Source organism: Sorghum bicolor, chromosome 1, assembly GCF_000003195.3.
Source record: "Sorghum bicolor cultivar BTx623 chromosome 1, Sorghum_bicolor_NCBIv3, whole genome shotgun sequence".
In the NCBI taxonomy this organism is placed as follows: domain Eukaryota; kingdom Viridiplantae; phylum Streptophyta; class Magnoliopsida; order Poales; family Poaceae; genus Sorghum; species Sorghum bicolor.
Window position 1 is genome coordinate 5,113,735 of NC_012870.2, and position 23,378 is coordinate 5,137,112.

The window sequence follows — 23,378 nt, forward strand, 5'->3', positions numbered from 1 at the left end:
ATGTGTGTGTTTAGTCGTGCTCAGCACCTGATTTTCGCATGAATGCACCCACGACTAGGGTTTCGGTGAGGGAAACTCACCGATGTCAAGTAAGTTTAGCGCGAGCACTCTTCGTCATCTCCCTTTCTTCTTCAAGTCCGGCAAGCATAGAAGGGACCGCCTAGGGGAGGTAGGCTGGCCAAGCAATGGGGATGGGAGCGGGCCGTTCTATGCCCTAGAGGCGGGGCTAGGGAGAGGTGGGGGTATCACCACCGAGCATGGCTATGGCAGAGCTCTGGTGAGGGATGTGGGGTGAGGGAGGGAGAAGACAACTGTACGCTAGGGTTCTTTAGAGCTCCGATGAACCCTAGCGCACTGCGATGGGGGCGGCACGGGAGAGGAAGAAGATGAACAATAGATGAGAAAAAAAATCGAGTGTCCCAACACTCAATTGTTGCATAGACTGTCCCTATAAGAAAATGAAAAGGTCGTCACCAAAATAACAGCGCCCCAGCTATAAAGTTATAAGAAACATATATATTTGGCAAATTGCTAAAAATGGCCTGCTTTATTATCAACTGTTCCTTCAAAGTAACTTGTGAAATGAACATAATAGGAGCCTCTCAAAAAAAAATATACTGAAGAAAAAGAACAATTCAGGCCTTGTTTAGTTGGCAAATTTTTTGGATTTTGGGTACTGTAGCACTTTCGTTGTTTGTGGCAAATATTGTCCAATCATAGACTAATTAGGATCAAAAGATTCATCTCGCGATTTACAGACAAACTATGTAATTAGTTTTGTTTCCGTCTAAATTTAATACTCCATGTATTTGCCGCAAGATTCGATATGATGGGGAATCTTGAAAAAAATTTTGAACTAAACAAGGCCTCAGCAGATGGCCCGGAAAACTCCTTAAGGCCCAGTTTTTCTAAGCTTCCTGATGGGATTTTGAAAGGCCTACATCCTCACTTTTGCTGCCAACACCCATAAGCAATAATAAAGCAGGCCGCGGCATGCTTCTTGGGCTTTTGCGGGAAGAATAATGAAGAAAAATCCACTCAGGCCACCGTATATACCGTCGCTCCTCCCCAATTTCCACACCGCCTTCCGTTCCGTAACGCATTCGGCCGTTCCCCATTCTCCACCGATTTGGCCCGACGAGGTCGCCTTCCCGCAATCCCGCTGTGCCCGAGCCCAACGCCGCGTCGCCCCTGCGACAGAGGAGGAGGAGGAGGAGGAGGAGGAGGATCCCAAATTCTCCATCCCTATGGCAACGCGTGCGCAGCCGCAGTCTTCTTCGACCGGATCCGTGACGGTGACGATCGATGCGTCGTCCTCCACCTCAGCCCCGCCCCCGGCGGCCGCGTCGGCGCCGGCGCCGGCCCCCGAGGCGGTGGTGCTGCGCCTGAAGCGGCGGGCCAAGAAGAAGGTGTCGTGGAAGGAGGGGACGGTGGACAACGAGGGCCTGGGCCGCAAGAGCTCGAAGAAGTGCTGCATATTCCACAAGGAGGTCCCCTTCGACGAGGACTGCAGCGACGACGAGGCCCCCGGCGGCGGCCACCGGTGCCCTCGCCCTCACGGTGACGCCGGCGAGGGGACCAGCGGCGGCGGCGGGTGCTCGTCCTCTTCCCACGACCATGGCCATGGCCATGGTCACCGCTGATCTCCGGTGCGGGTTATTGGGCCTTCTCGATCTCCTTAGGTATTGGGCGACAATCGATGTTTATGTTCAATCAGGCCTGATGTAATTAGTTGAGTGAAAACACCAAATTCGTGCTCTATGGTTGGAAGAGATGTTTTTGTGGTCGGTATAATTGTTGTACTGGTGCTTGACAAGCAAACAGGGCAATCGTTTGCTGAATTAAATGTTGACACCTATGTTTTGCTTAATATGATTTGAAGCCTGGTTGTTATTTCTGCCTGCCGTTGTGCAAACAATTTTTTGTTATAGAGCGGAGATTCTAAACTAAAGTAGTTTCTGATCCTAGCTTCTTATTGTGTAAGCTTCTTTTTATGCATATTTAATACTATATTATGTTCTTTTGTAATTTATGCAGTTCTCGAACTTAATTGCTGAATTTTAGACATTATATTACTTAATACCTGTATACCAGATTATGGGGCAAATTTTACGATTGTTTACCAAATTGCTCAATGGATTTTACTGAATTGCATGTAAGAATTTTGGTCCGGCATACCCTTAGGCAAAACCCTGGTTCTGCCACTGCTATGCCCAGCGGTGGTCCCTTTCCCATACCAATGAGACCAACCCACACCGGCAGAAGAGACACCATTGTCCCCCACACAACAGCAGCAAGATACAGCCGACTGAAACTCCCTGTGATCTGGATTATTTAGGGTCGAATTATATTATTCAATAAGGAACAGCAAGGTCATAATTGCACAGGTTACTCTCATACAAGTATTTGATGTAGGAACTAATTAATTATGAAACATTAGATGGCTATAGTATGCTCGCTATGCTATTTCTAGTTTTTCTTTTGGGGTCCAGTCACATTTAGATTTAGTTGGTCAGCAATGGTACCATTTATACTATAGAGTTGTCATTTTTCCCTTGCAATATTAACAGACTAAGACAATTTTGCTTGCAAAACTTTGTTGATTCAATACCTTACAATTATTCTATATGCACTTGTCAGAGGAATGTTTGCACAAATCATGCAAAGTGGAGGGCAATCTTGTTTATCCACGGCCAACTACTTCTCACAGTTACAAGTGTGAGAAGTAGTTGGCCTTGTAACTGTGAGTACAACCTATGCCATCCTTGTCAAGAAAAAAAAAACCCCTATGCCATCCTTCTCCCTCGAACATCCCTAGAGTACTACCTGCTCAGGAGCCTGCAGTTTCCCTCCCCTATTGTTTGTACAATCATACTACCATAATTATGTCACAGATGAGAACTTTGAATTCTAAACTAGCATACAAAGTTTAGCAAATGATGTCACAGATTCAGAATTTTTACACAATGATCAGATGAGGAAAATAATGAGGTTGCCCTCTGCTCCTCTTCCTCTGCACGTCGACCTTATAAAGGTTAATTGCCCTAGCCCTTTGTGTTTGTTGTTGTTCTTGTATTAAAATTAATTGCAGTACACAATGGCACCACCCTGATTTGTGAATTACCCTTTTATATTTGATAAAAAAATTGTTCATATGCTTACTATCTGAAGTAGTAGCTTTATTAGTTTAAGCACTTCATCTGAAGTAGTTCCTTTACTGTCATGAAGTGCCAATGCTCGTTGCTCCCTGCGCCCTTTATATACGGGTATAAAAATGCTCATAAACATATTTGATAAAATTCTTGGAAGCGCTGTGTACTGAATAAACTATTGCTTTTTAAGGAAGTACAACAGAGCAACTGAACAAAGATAAACTCACGAAAGAAATAACTTTCTGCTTGCATCTATAACTCGACAGCTTCACTTCGAACATTAGTCTGTGTTGTGCCATGAGACTATCCAGGTAAATTAAACTACAAAGCTACAGTTACCACGAGGTGAAGCTGATTTTGCCTAGTCAATTTTGCCTACTTCTACTTAACAAGGTTATAGGCTGACCAGCTATTTTCTGCATTTTTTAGTTCCCAATTTGACAATCTATGATTGGTAATTGGTATGTGCAATATATGATCAGCAAATTGAGTTACTGTATGCTAGCATGGGACACTCATTTGTAAATACTTTTCACGCAAAATTTATCTTTGTAGCAACTTCTGTACACTTGTGAAAAGCCATGTTCTTTTCCCTTGAATCACTTAAAGGAACCCTTGAACAGTTGTAACTGGCTGCTTACGTTGCTGAATTTCTGTCCTCTTTTGACCAGGGATTCTGATTTGTGGGAAATGCTCCCCTGAGTTTTGATATTTCTTATTTGCGTTTTGGATGTAAATTTCTGTTCTTGTTTATGCATTAATCAATTTCAGTTTTGTTGCATGTCGATTAATAACAGCTGGTATTCCTTATGTTTGATCTTTAGGTGTTCTAGATGTATTATACTTCCCTCTATCCCAAATTATAAGGCATTCCAAAAATCTTAGAGAGACAAAACATCTTAAGTTTGATAAAAAATATAGAAAGAATTATAAAGATTTATGAGATCAAATGGATATATTATAAAATATAATTAATGAATAACCTAATTATACTTAGTTGGTATCATAAATATTATTAAATTTTGAACTCTCTAAGATTTTTAGAATGACTTATAGTTTAAGATGGAGGGAGTAGGTAAATGCGTGCGTACGGTACCATGCTATTATCTCAGACTAACTATATTGTAAGCTTGTCAGTTGTCAGCTTGAAAAAAAACTGCAGTTCGGCTGCCGCCGTTAGCAGGTTTACCAAAGATAATTCTGCCATACGACTTGCACTGCACGACCAGCATGCTAAATTCATATCCCATGAGATTTTATCCTCTAGTTCATTCGCTTGTCTTATAAGCTTTTTTTTTCGCGATCGGGCCATTCACCCGTATTTCATTAAGAGGGAAAAGTCTTATAAGCTTTATTTTTTCTATCAGACAACAATGTTTTTCTTTTATGATAAATCAACGAATAATGCTTTCAGCCATGACATTTTCTGCTATGGCTGCTATGAGTGGTGAGTGCTCTATCCCATGAGATTTTGTCTGCTATGAGTCAGTGGTGACAATCATGATATGCTGCATAAGTGAAGTTGTATTGTACGACGCCCATCGTGCACCTCAAAGCCAAACGCATAGGCTAAGCTGTGGCATAGATTAGCACTTAAGCGTTGCTTTTTGAAGCAGATTTCATCAATGGCAAAAGCCAAAAAAAAAAAGCCCTCCAATGCAGTGGCAAATGATCACGTCTTTAACAAAAAAGGGTAGCAACGCCTGCTGTTGATTTATTCTTTATTCAATATCAGCATAATCAACGAACAATATGTGCCTCCAAATAAGGTTTGATTGTTTGTCTCTGTAAGATAATGCAGGCATAAATACAACAAATCACTGAGAGGGGCCCTGAGGATCGTAATAGGTTAGATATACAAGTCACAACCCTGACGGGAGGCTTAAACATTCAAGGATTTTGGAAGCACCTCTTGTGGCACTAAGGATTGCTCCTTCGACACTTGGGTTTGTACAGAAATCTCCACAAATTGCCAATTTCGTGCTCTTGTCCCAAACACACTTATCATCTCCACTAATTGCAATAGCTGGGAAAGCAGCACCCCTGCAATTTTATACATATTATCAAATACCAACAGGGATGAGGGAAAATGCTAGTTCTTTCAATACAATTAAAGACGACAACCTTAAAAGATAATATGGTTGAAAAAACTGACCATCTGTGAGCTCTCATAAAAATTGGTTGTGGAATGCTTAATCCAGTCGCCTGGAATTCACTGAACAATTCATCTGCCACCTTAGCAAGTGCCTCCGCTGAAGGTTTCCGTGGACCAATATTCTTTACTACCTTGGAAGCATACTCAGTTGTCGAATGCAATACCCAAGATTGTCTGAATGCAAACAAAAAGTACATGGAGCAAAATTTGTGACACCAGATAACGTACTATGTGTACACACAAAATAACAAAGACATGTACCTGTTAGGAGGTACACAAGCACGCCCTGGCTTACTACTATTACAAAAGGCCCAACTCAGAGAATTGGAATTGTTGAAAGAGAAACCATGAACAGGTACCTGATTAAAACATCATTAGCAAGACAAATAGACATTTTTGCAGGAGGCAGATGAATAAATTCAGAAACCAATAAATGAAAGTTGCTTATATCATTAGCTAGGGAACAGCCTCACGTCCATAATTACCATGATAGCAGTTAATATACAGCTTACTAACTTGAGCATTTTGGGATACATATATTTCCTGCAATGCTGCATTGTAGGACTTTGGTGACTACAATACCTCTGAGGTTCTAATTTATGGTCCATGTGCATTCATTTTTGCGATCACTGAGGCTCTATGCATAATGAAAAATAGTGGGCCCATATGCATAGTAAATAAGTATGAACTGACTACAACAACAGAGTCTTTAGTCCCAAGCAATTGAGAAAACGGGGAACTTTGTGAGTGGATATAATTAAAGATTGCACATACCATAGCCAATGGCTCTGAAAATGCTACCATAAGAGCAAAACACGGACGAACTGGGATATCTTGAAGTATTGTAGGCAGGCGTGGAAATGACGACAAATCTGAGGAAACATTACCAGCATTGGTCAAAGCATGTAAATCTCATGCATTGCACTTGAATGCAAGATGCTGATGCTCAGTAATTAGTACCAATAGGCAATAGTAATAACTAACAAGTAACTAACACGAGTGGCCCAAGAGTTATGTCGAGGCTGCGCGCTCTCCACCGGCGCCTTCTCGCCAAGTGTTCAAAACTCTAAAACCCCTAGCCCCCTCGCGGGCCTGCTACCGCTGCCTTGCCACTGACCACTTAGTGGACAACTGCCGCGAGCCTGTTCGTTGCCGTCGCTGTCGCGCCTCGGGGCACCGCAGCAACCAGTGCAAGATGAAGCTCTGTGTCCTCCTCCGTGCCGCAGCTAAGCGCATGCGCGCTCCGACGCCGCCCAGGCCTAGCGGTGTCGCCACCGCTACGGCCGCTACCCCGACCTCGGCAGGGCAGCCTCCCTTGCTGCTCGACGACGAGCCCCCGTCGGACTTCCCCCACCCCTCCTCGGCGGCTTTCCTCCCGATCAACATGGTGGCCTCCTCCTCCTCGGGCCCGCCGCCGCCTGTCGAAGTTCTGAGCACGCAATCCCTGCGTCCCCTCTCGTTGCTGACGCCTGAACCCCTTTGCGTCGATAAGTTCATCCCGCCGGCCGCGTGCTCGCCATGACTTGAGTCCATGGGAGCGGCAAGGCAGGCCTCACCTGCGGTCCCGAACATCATGCCTTCCCCCGTGTCCTCTGCCGCCGTGGAGGTGGGCGTGGGGGGCGTGGGGGAATCCTCGGGCGACGAGTACGCCAGCGGTGAGCTGGACCTGGACTCCGGCTCCTTTTCCTCGGGATCCTCCTGGCATGAGGGGCGCCCGCGACATGCTGATGCCTGGGTCTCCCCGGGCCGAGATGAGCTCGCTGAACGACTGCTCTTCGCCTTCATCGAGCCTCCGGTCCCCGTGCCTGAGGTTAGCGCGTTCATCCACAACGCGCTCCGCTCCGTCGCCCCGCGCAGCACGTCGACCTGCTGCAGTCTTCGATGGGCGCCATGCTCCTGCGCTGCGAGTCTCCTGAAGCCCGCAACTCCCTCCGTCTGCTGGGGCCGGTAGACTTCGGGGGTCCCTGCTGCACCTTCTGAAGCCGGAAGAGACGACGAACCGTTTCTTCCGCGTGCCTGTCTGGCTCGCGTTCGTCTCCGTCGACTGGTTCCCCAACGAGCACTGGTATGTGGAGAAGATCAAGGACTGCTTTAGCGGGTTCGCTGAAGTGGCAGAGATCGACCCAGAGTGTCTCACCGGCGACAACTTTGGCCCTCTCTGGCTTCTTCTGGAGGTCAACGACCGCCTAGAGATTCCGAGGGAGCTGCGCATCTCCTGCAAGCGTGGCGTCTGAAGATCTGGCGCTGTGGCTCGGATTACACCCATTAGGGTGTGGCTGCGCGAGTTCCAGCTTGATAGCCGGGGCAACCTCGCCACCTTCTTCGGTCCGCTAGCCCCGCTGGCCCCGGGGCCGTCCCTGGGGCCTATGGGGCCGCTGAACACGCTGCATCAGGTCCGTCCGCAGCCGCACTTCTACAGCCTCGCCTTCCCGACTGGCAACTCCCACAGGCATGCTAGCAACCTGCAACGTCCTTTCGACCCTCTCTGCGCTTTGGCGCCGTCTGGATCGTCCACCAGCTCCTTGCTGTCCAAGCAGGTGTTGGCTTTGGCGCTCATCCTGGCTCGCGCGATCAACGCGCCTTCTGCCTCCGCGGCCCCGTCTTCAGGGTTTGCCCCCCCGGCTGCACCGGTTCCTACGTCTGCGACGACAAGCGCGGTCTCTTCGCCTGACGTGCCGTCTCCTGCACGCCGCGTCGGGCCAAAGCCGCTGATCACCTATCAGCGCCGACGCCTACGCACCAAGCTGTGCGTCCCGCCCGCTGCTGCACCGCGCCGCTCTGGCAGCCAAGCCAGGGTGGCCAGGAAGCTTTCGGCTGCAAACTCCACCGCTCGTCGCTCAAGCTCCCGTCTGGCCGCTAAGGCAGCCATGGCGTCGGGCAAGTTCGTCGACACGGCCACTCAGGCGATTCAGCGCAAAGAGCTGCTGAACTCGCTGTTCGCCTGCTCGTTGTCCCTCAAGAAGCAGGTCACCAAGCACAACATCCTTTCGCGCAACCTCCTGCCTCTGGGTGCGGCTGAGCTACGCGCCCTGGTTGCTGCGGCGAAGTTGGGCTCTACGAGCGGGCTCGACGTCGGCCGGGGCTCGGACTTGGTGACTGAAGCGGCTGAATGATCCGGCGCGCGTCTGTCGGTCTCCACGGCGGCTTGCATTTCTGTCCCAACGGTCGCTGGGAGTGTGAGAACGGAAATGCACCTATCTTTCTTCGTTTATTTTCCAGCTTTCTTCTTCTTCTGTTGCTTCCCTCCTTCTTTTTTAGTTATTGGCTACTTGACGCCTACTGGTGTTGTAATCTCGCGAAATGAACACGAACTCGAGCTCTAGCTTTCGCCGCTTTCACGTTGTTTCATGGAATGTTAGAGGTTTAGGCGACTCGGACAAGTGTAATGTGGTGCGCAATGTGCTTTCTGATGCTAAACCTTCTTTCATTTGTATCCAAGAATCCAAACTCTCCGATGTCAATTTTTTCAAAGCACAAACCTTTCTTCCCCGCCCGTTCTCCTCCTCTTTCGTCTTGAGACCAGCGGATGGGTCTAGAGGTGGGCTGATTACTGCCTGGGATCCATCCCTATTCACGCTGAACTCTCACCTTTCCAACCCTTACAGCCTCACCTCTTCCTTCTCCTGCAACGCCTCTAACATCGACATCACCATCACCAATGTGTATGGCCCTTCCGATCATTCTACCTCCGCCCCTTTTCTTCAGGGTATCCGTGACACCAAGCAATTGGTTACTGATCGGCGACTTCAACCTTGTCCGCTGTGCCGCCGATAAGAGCAATGGCGTTTTCAACGCTGGCCTAGCAGCTGCTTTCAATCAAACTATCCAGGAAGTTGTGGTCCGTTAGGTTGACCTCTCAGACCGGTGATTTACTTGGACCAACAAGCAATCCTTTCCGATTCTAGCCAAGCTGGATAGAGTCTTCACCAATGCACCCCTTGATCTGGTCTTCCCGTCGGCTAACCTTTCTTCCCTGCCACGCCCAACCTCTGATCACACTCCTCTGCTCCTCTCTCTCTCCTCCGACATCCCAAAGGCAGACTCCTTCAGGATGGACAACTTCCTGCTCAGGAATGAATCCTTCCTCAACTCTGTCATTCAGGGTTGGCATCAGGCCGCGACGTGCAACGACGCTGCAGGACAACTGGTCGCGTGCATCAAGGCCGCGCGCGCCGCGGCAAAGGTTTGGAAACGGTGTAATAGGGCACCACCACAAATATTACAAAACTGTCAATTCCTAATGCAGCTTTTCGATTACTTCGAAGAATCACGTGCACTCTCGCAGGCAGAATTCCAGGTACGCGGCCTCGCTCAAGAACGCCTACAAGGGGAACTCAAAGCAAAAGCTGCCTACTGGCGTCAACGAAACAAACAAAAGATTATCAAGGAATGTGATGCCAACACTACCTACCATCACGCCCATGCAACTTTGCAAATGCGACGCAAGTTCATCAGGATGGTCAGAGTAAACGACCAAGAGTTGTCAGTCATGCAGGGAAAACTGAGGCCCTTTCGGCCTTCTTCAAGTCGATCATCGGGTTCCTGGGCAAATGACTTTGATGGATCTTGACTCCATCTATGATGGTTTGCCGAGGCCGGACGAGGACATTTCAGGACGCTTCTCGGAAGGCGAGCTCAAAAAGGCTATGCTTGCAATGAACAGCCTGAGTGCACCGGGCCCTGACGGTTTCGGCCCGGCTTTCTACCGTGTGGCGTGGCCGTCAGTCAAGACCACAATAGTTGATTTTGCAGAAGCTTTCCACCAAGGCCAGGTGGACCTTGAGCGCATCAACCGATCTCATATGGTCCTCCTGCCAAAGAAACCAAATGTTGTGGACGTGGACGCCTTCAGACCTATCTGTCTCCAAAACAGTGCTCTAAAAATTTTGACCAAGGCTCTGACAACAATATTGCAGAGGCAGATTCCTAGGCTGATTGATACTCATCAAATCGGCTTCGTCAAAGGGAGATCAATCACTGATACATTTGTATATGCAGCGGAACTAGTCCAAACCTGTCACAAAAGAAGGCTACCGACAATCGTACTCAAGCTAGATTTTGCAAAGGCTTTTGACACTGTCATTTGGGAGGGATTGCGAAGGGTTCTACAGGCTAGAGGCTTTGATCAGAGGTGGATCCGCTGGATGCTAAGGCTGCTGGTTTCCTCCAAGTCAGCAGTTCTAGTTAATGGCCACCCCGGACCCTGGATCAGTTGCAAGAGAGGGTTGCGTCAGGGAGATCCTTTGTCTCCCTATCTTTTCATCCTGGTGGCAGAAACCTTGCAGCGAATGATCAGGGACGCAGAGCAGATCAAACACCCCACTGATGAAGCGTTGCCTTGCGCAGTTCTGCAGTATGCGGACGATACGCTGATTGTCTTCAGGGCCGATGTGGCCGGGGCAGTGAAGCTAAAAGAAATCCTAGATCAGTTTGCAGCTTTCAGTGGGCTACATATAAACTTCAACAAGAGTACTCTAGTACCTATTCATACTGATGAACAAACGGTCAGTGACTGCGTGCAGATCATAGGCTGTGCCAAGGGGAGCTTCCCTCAGCCTTACCTGGGACTGCCTCTGTCTGCTAACAAGTTGCCGGTTTCAGCCTTCAACATATACATCCAAAAAACAGACAAGTTCTTAGGGTCCTGGTAGGCTGATCTGCTAAACCCGATGGGGCGAGCGGTCTTAGTGAACTCGGTACTTGACTCCCTTCTAGTCTACCTCATGAGCTCACTTCAACTCCCCCCTTCAGCTATCGAGCAAATGGACAAGACGAGAAGGGCGTTCCTCTGGTCGGGCGACAAATCCGGTCACTCTTCACCACCATCTTGTCTCATCGCCTGGTTCAACGTCTGCTTCCCCAAGGAATTTGGAGGGCTCGGCATAAGGGATCTCGGAGTTCAGAACATCTGCCTACTACTGAAACTACTTCACCGCCTTCACTGCCCCCAGTCCTCGGCATGGGCTCAATGGGTCCACTGGTCCAGGGACGTGCAACCATCACCACTTTGCAGGGCGATCTTCATGGGGATCATTGGCAAACTTTGAGAACCCTCCTACCTCTCTACCATGCTATCACCACGGTGGAGATCGGTGATGGCGGCAGTTGCTCATTTTGGAATGATGTTTGGGCTGGTGAGGAATGCCTCACGGACAGGTTCCCGGCTCTCTTCTCGCATTGCAATAACAAAACACAGACAGTAAGGGATGTCAAACTCTCAGGGATTCAACACACACTGGTACCTCGTCTCTCTGCGATGGCAGTCCAGGAGATGCAGCTTGTGCAGCAGCTGATTGACCAGACATCACTCTCCCAAGCACCCGACAAAAGAATCTCTGACTTCATAAACCCAGACAATAGCCTTGACATTGGTGCCTTATACAAAATGATCAAGGCTAGGGGCCAACCTTCAGACCCCAGGGCTGCCTTCATCTGGAAATCCTTGGCACCGCCTCGGGTTAAGCTATTCATGTGGCTGCTGCTGCAAAAAAGTATCCAATGCAGGGCGGTCTTGTTCAAGAAACACATAGTAGATTCTGCAACCTGTGAAATCTGCAATGCCACAGATGAGACGCCAGAACACATCATTCACGACTGCTCGGTTGGAAGGGAAGTCTGGACGAGACTCAACTTGCAGTCCATGATCTCCATGGACATGGGTCAACTGCACACGTTCATGAACACCACTTCGACCGCGATCCCTGAGCTTTCCACTTTCATTGCGCTGGTCAGCTGGCAGGTTTGGAAGGCTAGAAATGCGAAGGTCTTCAGGAACGAAGACCATTCTGTCGACCGCGTACTTTTGGACTGCAAAGCGGCAGCCGAACTTTGGCAATTCAGAATACCAAGAGCAAAGAGGCAATCTGTAACACACTGGTGCACCATCCTGCAGATGGCTAGGCAGGGCCAAGGCTAGGCTAGATCCTCCCTCTTTCTTTTCTTTGAATCTACTTGCAGCATAAGAATGCTGCTCTGTATCTTGTATGCATGTGTAAACTCTACCCATTCGGCCGTTTCGGGCCTAATATAATTTTCCAGGTGGGGAACGCCTCCCCCCCGTTGACCCTCAAAAAAAAAGTAGTTAGCATCACCATTTAAGTGGATTCTTACCTTCAAATCAAACATGCTGCTTTGCTCTATGCTAACCATTATTTTGCATTTTTGCCTTACTAACAAGCAGAAACAGAAACAAAAGATGAATAGGAGACAAAACAGGCATCATCTCAAGGTGTCCTGCTCCTATGTCTGTTTGAATTTCCATAATGTACAGAAAATATACACAATCTGAACCAGGGGCATGAAAAAGAAAAGAAGATGCTTTCGGCAAAATAAAAAGTATCTTTCAAACTAAAATGGTGATAAGAATACTTCTACTGACTAAAGTGATAAACATCTCATTAGTAGAACTTGTCAGGAAACAAGTTTTTCTTCCAAAACTAGATCAATAATATTGAATGATATTATGAAAACCATAGAACAAACCAAGAGGTGGCGGTCTTCCAGTCAACCCAGAAAAACTTGTTGACGCTACATTCTTATCTGTTGCTACGACGTAATCAAAATTGCCAAGGTCTTTCCCATCCAAGCTAGCTAGTGACCATGAACTCCTATCTTGAAGCCAATCCATCTTGCCCACAGTGACACCAAATTTGGCCACCACACCTAGCAGAAGCAGAGTTAAGCATCTGTACATGCTCCTCGGTCTCTGGAACATTATGGCACTCAGAAAGTTGGTAGTCTGAGGTCTAACCATCCTCTAGACAGAGTGATTTGCATATTGAGTTCATGGCTGGCACTCCCACATACTTTTTAGCTGTTCCCTCCTGTAATAAGTAAGAACACATCCCAAGGAAACAAATTGTATCATATTAAGAAAACGTCAAATTAAACCTTGCGGTAAAATTTCAATATTGGCTCCTACTAATCTATTTAAATCATGCTTCTTGAAAGAACTCTAATCTAACACACCAATGTTAGATTATCTGAGCAACTGAAAGTCTACATGACACTGCCTAACTTCAAAATTGCTTCGCCTCATCATCTCTTAAACATAGATCAAGGTCATCATGAGAGACATTCCAGATGGGCAATACACGATACACAAGTTTGGCATACCCAAACTATCAGATGCACATTATGTTCAGTCATTGCCAGGTTTCGACACTGAAAGCTTTAGCTAACTTGTTATTGCTTAATATCTATGTGGGACACTCACGGTAAATGTACCAACTGCCTGATCATTTCAGTTTTTAGTAATGGATAAACCTACGGCAAGGGTTGGGATTCAAAGCTCGAACCTTCTCAAAGTCTGTGAATTTGCCGGTTGCCAGATCGAAGCATGCGAACGTGGCCTTCCACTCGGCGACGATCCCCCGCGCCTCCCACCCACTAACGACCCGGGCAACCTCGTTGTTGGTGACGGTGAAGTATGGCGCACCATGGTCGAACCGCAGCTCCGTGCCATCCTCGATCACCTCCCTGCGCTCACCCAAGCCAAGCACCGACCAGTCAGTACCGAAGCGACGCGCGCGCAGTGGGCAGGTGCAGCGATGAGTCAATCGGTCGAGCACCTCCGCTGCGCCATGCGGCCGCCGGCGCCGCGGCCCGAGTCGAAGAGCGTCACGGCCACGCCCCGCGCGGCTAGCAGCGACGCGCACACGGAGCCGGATACTGCGATCGTCGGGAGGAGTAGAGTGAGGAGGATTGCAGGCGCCAGCCCGATCGAACGGGGTGGATCGAAATCGGATCGTTCAGTTGTTCAGGAATCAGAGATGCGGTAAAGAACTGGAGATAAGGTTGAACGTTAAGGCTGCTGCTTACTTCCGGCTCCGATGACGGCGACATTGGCGGCGGCCACCGCAGCGGAGCTCATGGCTGGACGCTTCGCGGTGCGACCTGGACTGGGACTGGGAGCGATTCACCGGAGAGCAGACAGAGCGGTGCAACCGAGGCCAGGCGAGGAGGTGTCGATCAACCCTTCACCTCGGATAGGGATAAGGCTCTCGGCTCTCTGGTGCCATCTCGCACCTCTGATTCCGATAAAGGAGAAGGACCATGATCAGAAAGAAAAGGGGAATGCCTGAAGGACCATGATCATGATCAGAGAGAAAAGGGGAGATGGAATGGAAGAAAGAAGCAGTGTGCGAGGCTTGCGGTTGCGGCTTTGCGCGGCCAAGACTGGACTGCGGGTCGCGCGCTTTTTGTCTCGACGTGGCGCCGCGCGAACCTTTCAATTTTATATGGGCCTTTCTTGAGCTGGACTGAGTATGTAAAATACATACCACCAGAGTTCTCTCTCTCTCTCTCTCTTTTTTTTTTTTCTCTTGTTACGTTGAAAGAGAAAATGATAATAAGGTGCATACAAATTTACAATTTTTTTTTTGCGAAAATTGCATATTTTTCACTTACTTCCGTTGAAACAAAAAATGATAATAAGGTGCATATTCAAATTACTAAGTTACATTTTTTTGTGAAAAGTTCTAAGCTATATTAATGGCTGTAACTTTATCCAACCCTACCTTAATTAATTAATTAGGCATAAAAGATTGAGCTAACTCATGCCACTAGAGTTATAAGCATTGCTAACTAAATTCGATTATAATTATTGAAATCGAATCAATTACGCTTGCACATATAAAAGTATAAAACTCATCCATGCATGAGTCAAAGAGCCGGTATCGTAGGCAGCAATCAAATGATATAGTGGTGGTTCCGAAAAATCGTGAGATTTGGAAAATACCACTGAAACAACTCCGTTACTTGATAAGTACTAGATAGCTAGGACATTACTCTCTCCATCCATAAATAAATACAGGTCTTATTTTTTAAGAAGTCAAACTTTTTAAGTTTAACTAAATGTATACAAAATATATTAATATTTATCATATGTAATATATATTATTAGATTAAGTATAAAATATACTTCTTAAGAAGTAAGATGTGCATTTATTTATGAACGGAGAGAGTACCTGTTACATTGCTGGTTGCTGTCGCCTGGCGCCTGTGTGCTCGGCGTGGCGAACAAGGATGACCGGATGTGCCTCCAACCTGATCTAGGCCTTTAGTGCTCTTCAACCTGATCTAGGCAAATTTGATTTCCTTGTCCTAACTGGATGATGTATGGCAAATTTAGTATGAATTTGATTTTCTTGTCCTTCTACTCTTAATGAAACATGTGCACAACATGTTTGATAATCGTGAAAAAAAAATCCTTGTCCTAACTGGATGATGCAAATGATGTACGGTAAATTTAGTATGAATTTATTGATTCCCTTGTCCAAACTAGATGACGGAAATGATGTACGACGAATTGGGTATGAATTTGACCTAACTGGATGATGTAAATACTGTACGGAAAATTCATTATGAATTTAACTTCCTTGTCCTAACTGGATGATGTGAATATGGTTACGCTTGGTGCGTGATGACACGAGACCACCCGACCTAGCTAGCTTATAAAGCCTTAAAGGCAACCGGGGGTGACGCACAAAATACAAGCTAGCTAGTCTGGATGTTCTTTTCAGTTTTCTTGCATTATATTGTAGACATAACTAGCTAGCTACTAGTGGCCTGGGTAAAGGTTTCCGGGTAAAATAAAAGACTGGACAACACACGTGTATATGCCATCCATCAATCGACAACACACATTGCATCGCAGCGTTCAGGGTACTTAGAAAGTTAGAATGATATGCATGCTGCTGTGCTGATGCATGTATGCCTTCCCTGCACCAGCGCCACTTTTTCCTGCAATGGCACCTTTTGATAGATCATGCAGTGTGACACACCTGCATACGGCAGCACAGTATTTTACAAAATAAATGATTAAATATGCCTCTGTCATTTGGGACAAAAAAAAACTGAAACAAAAATAAACCACACCACTGTTTCCTTCCTTTGTCTATTCCCCTAGCTGGTAACAGGTGATCGATGGATTGCCGAATTGAACGATGGATGTTATTACCTTGCCTACACTGCAGGCATCCTAGCTTGCTTTAACCACCACTATGTTATGTCATTAAGCTACCATGTGAAGTCATTCCAGACTTGCCCCCCTGGATGGGCTCATCAACTGATGGACAAATGCAAGCTACCTGCAGGCCTGCAGCAGGAATCCTCCATCCTTGACTGTAACGTGCCTCCTGCTCCAATACCCTCCTCATTATCTACTGATTTTATATACATCATGGATCACCAGTTGTCACACACAAGCTCCCCGGCATGACGCACTGGTCTGGCGCCTTTATATAAAGGGAAAGCAAAGCTCTAGCCCACACTGACCCATCTCCATCATCATCGTCCCAAATCCAAGCAGCCTCCGTTGTTCATCTGAACGCCTTCCATATTATCCTTCTCGCCGGCAGCCTCCTCAAGCCGCCTTTATTTCCTTACTTACATTGCGGCCTCATTTGTTCTCAAGCACTACTAGTCTACAGCTCACCTGCAAAAGGGAACTGAGGATCCAGCTGATAAATCACCTGATACACATATGGATCCAAAGGTTGCCGTGGCTCTCACCCTGTCCCTCGTCGGCGGTTTAAGCACCTCCCTTGGTATGTACCAACAATTTACTTGCTCTCGTTGTACATTCTCATGATCACCTAAGCTGTTTGTAATCGTACATATTTACTCATCCATGGTTAATTAATTAGTTTGAGTTTTCCAGTTACTCGCCCTAATCAGGTTTTTTTTCCACAATCGAAAGTTTCTGTTATATAGAAAAAACACCTTTGGATCTTGAATTTGAAACGGCACTAGGCATGCAGGGCTTTCGATGTAACCCTATAAATAAGAAACCATCAAAATAGACTACACACTGAACAAACTACTTTTTTTAAAGGAAGCTTTTTAAACCTCAAAAGCAATACATCGAGATGAACACTGAACAAACTATGCTGGTCTCGGACCCCTAGGTCTGTCAAAATTTTTAAGTGGACTGGTATAAATTCATTAGTTGAACTAAACATTTTATCCAAATGTATATTGCATTGCCAGGTTTGTATACTCCGCATAACTAAAGATTCTTGTATACTGTTCACCAGGTGCACTGTTGGCTATACTCAATCATGCGCCAAACAATAAAACACTCGGGATTTTACAGGTTGATGATATCACCATTTACTAACCATTGTCCATGGAGTTACGTTCAAAGAATGACAAGTTTGATTGTCCACAATCCAACATTCTAAAAGAATATTTTGGCCATTTTGCAGGGCTTTGCTACTGGACTCATGCTGAGCATGTCTTTCTTTGACTTGGCTTATGATGCTGTCAATGCGATTGGTTTTCTGAGAGGAAACCTTTGGGTACGTAAGAAAAGCAAGATATGCTGTTGGGCATTTGTAAAATCTTTCTAAACATTTTGACATGTGGGTTGCAGTTTTTTGCTGGAGCACTGCTATTTTCAACAATTGCAGACATTTTCCCTGAGCCAGATTGCAATATGTCAGATGAAAATGACAAACAGGTATAGCAGTATAGCTTCCATCGACTTGGTTCAGTAGTCAATCGATAACATTTTAATGTGAAAACTAACATAGCAATTATTTCCCGCTCTATATTTTCATTCAAAAAATAAGGCTGATGACAACAGAGCAGGAAATGAACTTATGATGAGACATCGCCGAAGAGTTATATTTAGCGTAGTTGTCACAGCAATTGGTAAGCCCTAAACATTCCTAAACTAGTTTTGTGGCTTTATATAGAAGATTCTTTTAAAAATATCTATATATTTATGTTGATATTGGTATGTAATGGTTTATGAGTTTTATTGATATCCACAGATTTATTATTCAATATTTAACTAACTGCTATGAAACATGAAATTGATGAAAGTAACCATACCATGTGAGTTTTAGGTTAATTACCATCAATAAGTGTCATATTTATTTGTGCTGATGCCTTTGTATACAACAATCTATGAGTTTATCAATATCCACAGATTAATTATACAACATTTTCACTAGTATATGAGAAAAAAAGGAAACTGACGAAAGTAACCATACAATGTGACTACCTTTTCGTCAATGCCTCGGGGGAGGTATTACTCCTAGGGCTTGAGTTTTTAATATGCAATATGCATATACTCATGAATAATATGCATCTTCCTGCAACTACAACTTTAATTGGTTTAATGATTGCCTTGAAAAAAATACAGTTGCTGGTGTGAGTTTGCAAAACTTCCCTGTGGGCACTGCTGCATTTCTCGGAACAACAAAGGTATTGTTCATTGTTTCCTATCTAGCTAACTTAATCTTTGTTTTCACAATCTCAAGGTTGTAACAAAGGTATTGATCAAATATTGTATATTAACTAGTCTTATGTACTTATCAGGGCTTCCGTGTTGGTTTGAACTTGGCCCTTGCTATAGCACTACACTACATTCCAGAGGTAATTTAGTAATTTACTCTACATTGGCTTTTGTGTGGAACTGACAATGGGTATAGAAATTGTCACTTCACACATTCCCATGCCTGCCCAATGCCCACAACCTTTATATTTCTTTTGCTGGATATTGGTGAAACTTTATATTCTCATTTTAAAGTGCAAACATAGAAGTAGAACCCCTGCATTTTATGACTACACAACATTTTAGTAATAACTTGTTAGTTACAATGTCATAAATTTAGAGAAATAGTTATATAGACAGTAGAGTTCACACCATAGATCAAATGTGCTAATACCTATACCTGTTGTTTTCATTCATTCCCAGGGTATTGCAGTAGCTCTCCCAGCGTACTTTGCCACTTGCAGGTACTAATGTATCTTTTTTTATAGAAGAAATATGTCCCCTTGCATTTTTGAATATTTTATACCAAAGTGTTGAATCCCATTCTATCAAATAATAACCACTAAAGGACACTAACTGCATGAAGAATAAAGAAATATGATTGTTTCACTTATTTTGTAAACAAAATGAACTATATTTAAACATTTAGTAATACTTAGTTTCCATGCCTCTGGTGCAGCAAATGGCAGGCCTTCAAGTTAGCAACATTATCTGGTTTTGCAGAGCCATTAGGTGTGATTATTGTGGGTAAGTTAACTTTTCAATAGTGGTCACAATCTAATTGAGCTATTAAGGTTTGAAAATGGATTATCGGTACATTCAGGACGGAAGATGAATTGCTCAAATCATATTACTGCAACAAATGCAGTAAAAAATTTGAAAAAAATAGATGCAATAATTTTTTTACTAATTATCTGTTGTAGCCCCCCTTGCTATGTATTAGTGAATGAATCTAAATTCAATGTTAATATACATGAGGAACTAATTTTTGTTGATTGAACTATTGTTTTGGAAGTATAATTACTATTGGTGTGTGATACTAGTCTTGCAAAATACATGCTCGATTGGCATCATGGGTTCTTGCGATTGGAGGGTGTGGGTTTGATTACTCTGTGCCACACAATTATTTTGCTACTTTTTCTTTAAAAAGTTCGAAGCAATATTGGGCTTAGGTTACTTGTGTAACATGGGCTCTGGGCTTAGGTTCATTGTGTTTCATGTGCTGAACCTGGCTGCAGCCTATCCAGCCTTTTTTTAAAGAAAATATAAGCAATATTGGGCTTAGATTCATTGTCTTTCATGGGCTGGACCTACACTGCAGCCTATAAACTTAGAAATCATTTATTTAGTATTTGTGATCATTAGAAATAGAAAATAGAAAAAGGGTAAGTTTGGTTCCAAAAGTTAAGACTTTGCAAAGAGCATGATGTCATGACTCATGATTGAAAAGTAGTTGAGTTCATAGAGTTATCTATATTGTACCTCAAAGCAATGCATGTAAAAATAAAGTTTTTTTTGCAGCATTCCTATTCCCAAGCAACTTGAATCCTGAAATATTGGAAGGCCTACTTGGATTAGGTAACTGTTATTACTATAGAAAAAACATTCCTTCCAATTAGCTAAAAGTATTCACTCAAATGATATTTTTCTTTTCTTTTTTTTTATAGTGGGAGGAGTGATGGCTTTTCTAACACTGTATGAAATGCTACCACAAGCATTTGAATATGCTGGACGCAAGGATGCTGTTAAAGCAGTATTTGTTGGTATGGCCTTTATGTCTATGAGGTGCGTTATGCTCTTACTAAAAGGATTAAGAAATACTCACACATCTCATAGCTGCATGTACATGAGAGACTGCAATTTGATTTGCCTGATAAACACACTATAGCTTAATCCTATATATATCGCTTGTTTTGCAGCTTGTATTTTCTAGATGCTAGCCTCCCAAAGGAGATGAGCGCTTAACATAATTTGCGCCTAAACCAGTTGATGTAATGGTCAAGAGAATTTCATCATGGGTGCTGCAACAAGGTACTGTTTCATATAACTGTCACCCTATTTATTAAGAGGGCGTACAATATTATTATTTTGATAAAAGATATGAAGTTTTGCCTTTACTAGAAAAAATATTCGATCTTTAAAATGTAGAGCCGTAGAGGCGGAGAGATTTTCGCATAGACAAAGACCCATAGCTTTCATGTTTGAAACAACATTGAAATTCTGAATAATGCATGTATGTATATACTATAATATTTCACTTTAGGATGCTATGACTGTGAACTAATATTAGCTAATTCTTAGGATCTCACAAAATTGTTAGTTCGAGATATCTTACTGTACTTTTAGAAGTGAAAGAAAATTAACTTGTATCTCAAGTGTTTTCATATCTATCTTTTCAACAAACTAAACTATGCAAACAACAAAAATTGCTTCTATGAAAAAAAGTCATAGCATAGACTTAATTCATTATCTAATACCCCCTCCGTCTCTAAATAAATCAATTTTTAGAGTTATCTTAAACCAAACTTTTTAAATTTGAATGTCTTTATAAAAGAGTGCCAAGATCTATAGAACCAAATTAGTATAATTAGATACACTATAAAATATTTATACTTTTTTCTAAAAATTTGGTTGAACATGATTTTTTGACTTAATAAGACAACTTTAAGAATTTGATTTTATTTAGAAATGGAGGAACTAATAGATAGTCAGATACCATCTATGCATTTTCCAGTTTCAAAAATATTTTCCACAGATCTACACTCTAGGGAAAATAGAAAAGCGATGTTAGGTGGGGCTATCAGATTGACCATCTTACCTTGATATTTCTTTCAAAAATCTTGACCAGTTGAACTTTCATATTATGTACAGGTATGGTGTTGGTGGGAAGGATGTGCATACAGTTTGAAATCATGATTAATGAGATGTGTTGAGCAATAGTAGGACAAAACAATTACTGGAAGATATCAGGGCTTTTATCAGTGTCGTCCATGGGGGATATGTGACCAAAATGACTGCAACACAGTCATATTTATCAAGAGAAGGAGTATTAAAAGGCACAGGCTAACAATATATCATGTACATAGAGGGCAAAACTGTATATATATTGAAGAAAGTACTAGGCATGTACAAACCACTAATATGATGTAAAATAAATAGAAATAATTACATACATGATAAATGATTGACGACATGTCTAGAGAGAGCCATTATTTGAACACCTGACTTTACTCTTTTTAAACTGGCTACTATAAGTTCTGGGCTAGGGCAAATAGATTTTACTCTATTTAAACTGGCTGTAATAAGTTCAATTTACTTGTGTCCGGATCAAATACACTGTGGATCAATTTACTCTGTTTAAACTGGCTAGCTGTCATAACATCTGGACCTTTACTTATATATACACTACGAGTCTATCCCTTGCAACTATATCTAGTAGTATAGTAGATGGCACATCAGTGAGAGAGGTGACTACCGATAGTGCCTAAGAGAAAACAGAAAAACACTTGAAGAATGGAAGGCATTAGGAGAATAGATGCAAGGAGGGTGACTAGTGTTCTTCATTCGTGCTACAGATGCATTCATAAAGGTGCTAAAGCAAGCACGAGTATCTCAGCTGAATGAACATAGATGTCTGGAAAGACAGACTTCCTTGCTCAGGTAGCAACAAACAAGGCCTGCCGCTTATGCACTAGGCATGTCCTTTCAGACCCAGGCCGGCTTGCAACAAGCTAGTCTTCAAATTTCGTGCCCAAGACTTCACCTGTTCGTGCATGCGAAGGTGCCCCAACGAGAACGAATCCTCAACACTTCAATGCTGCCAGTAGTTAGTGGGTTCATCATGGCGAAGGTGCCAAAAGCCAAAGAAAGAGGATCAGGCCTTGTTTAGTTCATGAAGTATTTTTGCAAAAAACCCAAAAAACTAAAATTTTGAGATTCCCACCAAAATTCTAACACAAAAAATTTTTAGTTTTGGTGTTCACTTCCCAAAAAATTTTACAAAAACTTTTCAGATTCCCTTCCCATCAAATCTTGCGGCACATGTATAGAGCACTAAATATAGACAAAAAAATAACTAATTATACAGTTTATATGTAATTTACGAGATAAATCTTTTGAGCCTAATTATTCTATTATTGGATAATATTTGTCAAATACAAACGAAAAAATTTTGCAAAAAAGTTTTGGAACTAAACAAGACCAATGTCGCTATTTAATTCTGCAAAAAGTTTAGGGCCAAAATATTTTGGACATGTTTACTTCCAAAATGCAAAATAGCAAAAAAAATGTATTTTGTCCAAAATATTTTGAAACTAAACAAGACCCCATTCTTTAAGCATAAATGAAAATGCAGTTGTACACGGAAAGCATGATCTGGCTAATGTTGTTTGGATGAGATGGGATGTTTTGACTTTTGTTAGTTCTTGGAAAATTCTCGCCATACCTATGGTTGGAGGTTGGGTGGGTTGGGTTGGATCCAACCCAGTTTTTGGGACGGAGCCAACCCGTCCAGTGTTTGGTTGCATCTCTGATTTTTGGGTTGGAGTGAACCCGTCCGGTGTTTGGTTGAAGGAATTGGAAATAGGGGTTGGATACCATGATAACACCGTTAGTTTGGATCTCACTTGACACCAGTGGACCCCACATGTCAATCTCTCACCTATTTCTTTTTTTTTAATTTTTTCTCCACCTTATCTTCTTCCACCCACCACCTTATCTTCTTCAACCTTCCTCGCGCGGTGGTGCTCGTGCGCCCGCAGGCGGCCTCGCCTCCCTCGCGCGTGGC

At 43.9% G+C, this 23,378-nt stretch overlaps 3 protein-coding genes across 3 annotated transcripts; 2 read left to right on the forward strand and 1 right to left on the reverse strand.

The window, feature by feature from the left end:
- Positions 1,060 to 1,901, forward strand: LOC8083927 (protein phosphatase 1 regulatory subunit 11). Its single transcript, XM_002463743.2, has one exon. The coding sequence runs from the start codon at positions 1,248 to 1,250 to the stop codon at positions 1,641 to 1,643; it is 396 nt and encodes a 131-aa protein (XP_002463788.1). The 5' UTR covers positions 1,060 to 1,247; the 3' UTR covers positions 1,644 to 1,901.
- On the reverse strand, positions 4,832 to 14,478 carry LOC8083928 (renalase). The gene is made up of 9 exons (XM_002466302.2): positions 14,128 to 14,478; positions 13,878 to 13,977; positions 13,605 to 13,785; positions 13,058 to 13,130; positions 12,790 to 12,969; positions 6,082 to 6,179; positions 5,569 to 5,666; positions 5,308 to 5,481; positions 4,832 to 5,195 (listed from the first exon to the last, which is right to left on the reverse strand). Exons 1-9 carry the CDS (start codon positions 14,177 to 14,179, stop codon positions 5,015 to 5,017), a joined length of 1,137 nt encoding a protein of 378 aa, XP_002466347.2. The 5' UTR covers positions 14,180 to 14,478; the 3' UTR covers positions 4,832 to 5,014.
- Positions 16,586 to 21,953, forward strand: LOC8084149 (zinc transporter ZTP29). Its single transcript, XM_002463744.2, has 13 exons — positions 16,586 to 16,856; positions 17,346 to 17,404; positions 17,517 to 17,609; positions 17,684 to 17,770; positions 17,883 to 17,964; positions 18,461 to 18,522; positions 18,637 to 18,693; positions 19,016 to 19,056; positions 19,272 to 19,339; positions 20,114 to 20,170; positions 20,260 to 20,377; positions 20,512 to 20,623; positions 21,464 to 21,953. Exons 1-12 carry the CDS (start codon positions 16,793 to 16,795, stop codon positions 20,555 to 20,557), a joined length of 834 nt encoding a protein of 277 aa, XP_002463789.1. The 5' UTR covers positions 16,586 to 16,792; the 3' UTR covers positions 20,558 to 20,623; positions 21,464 to 21,953.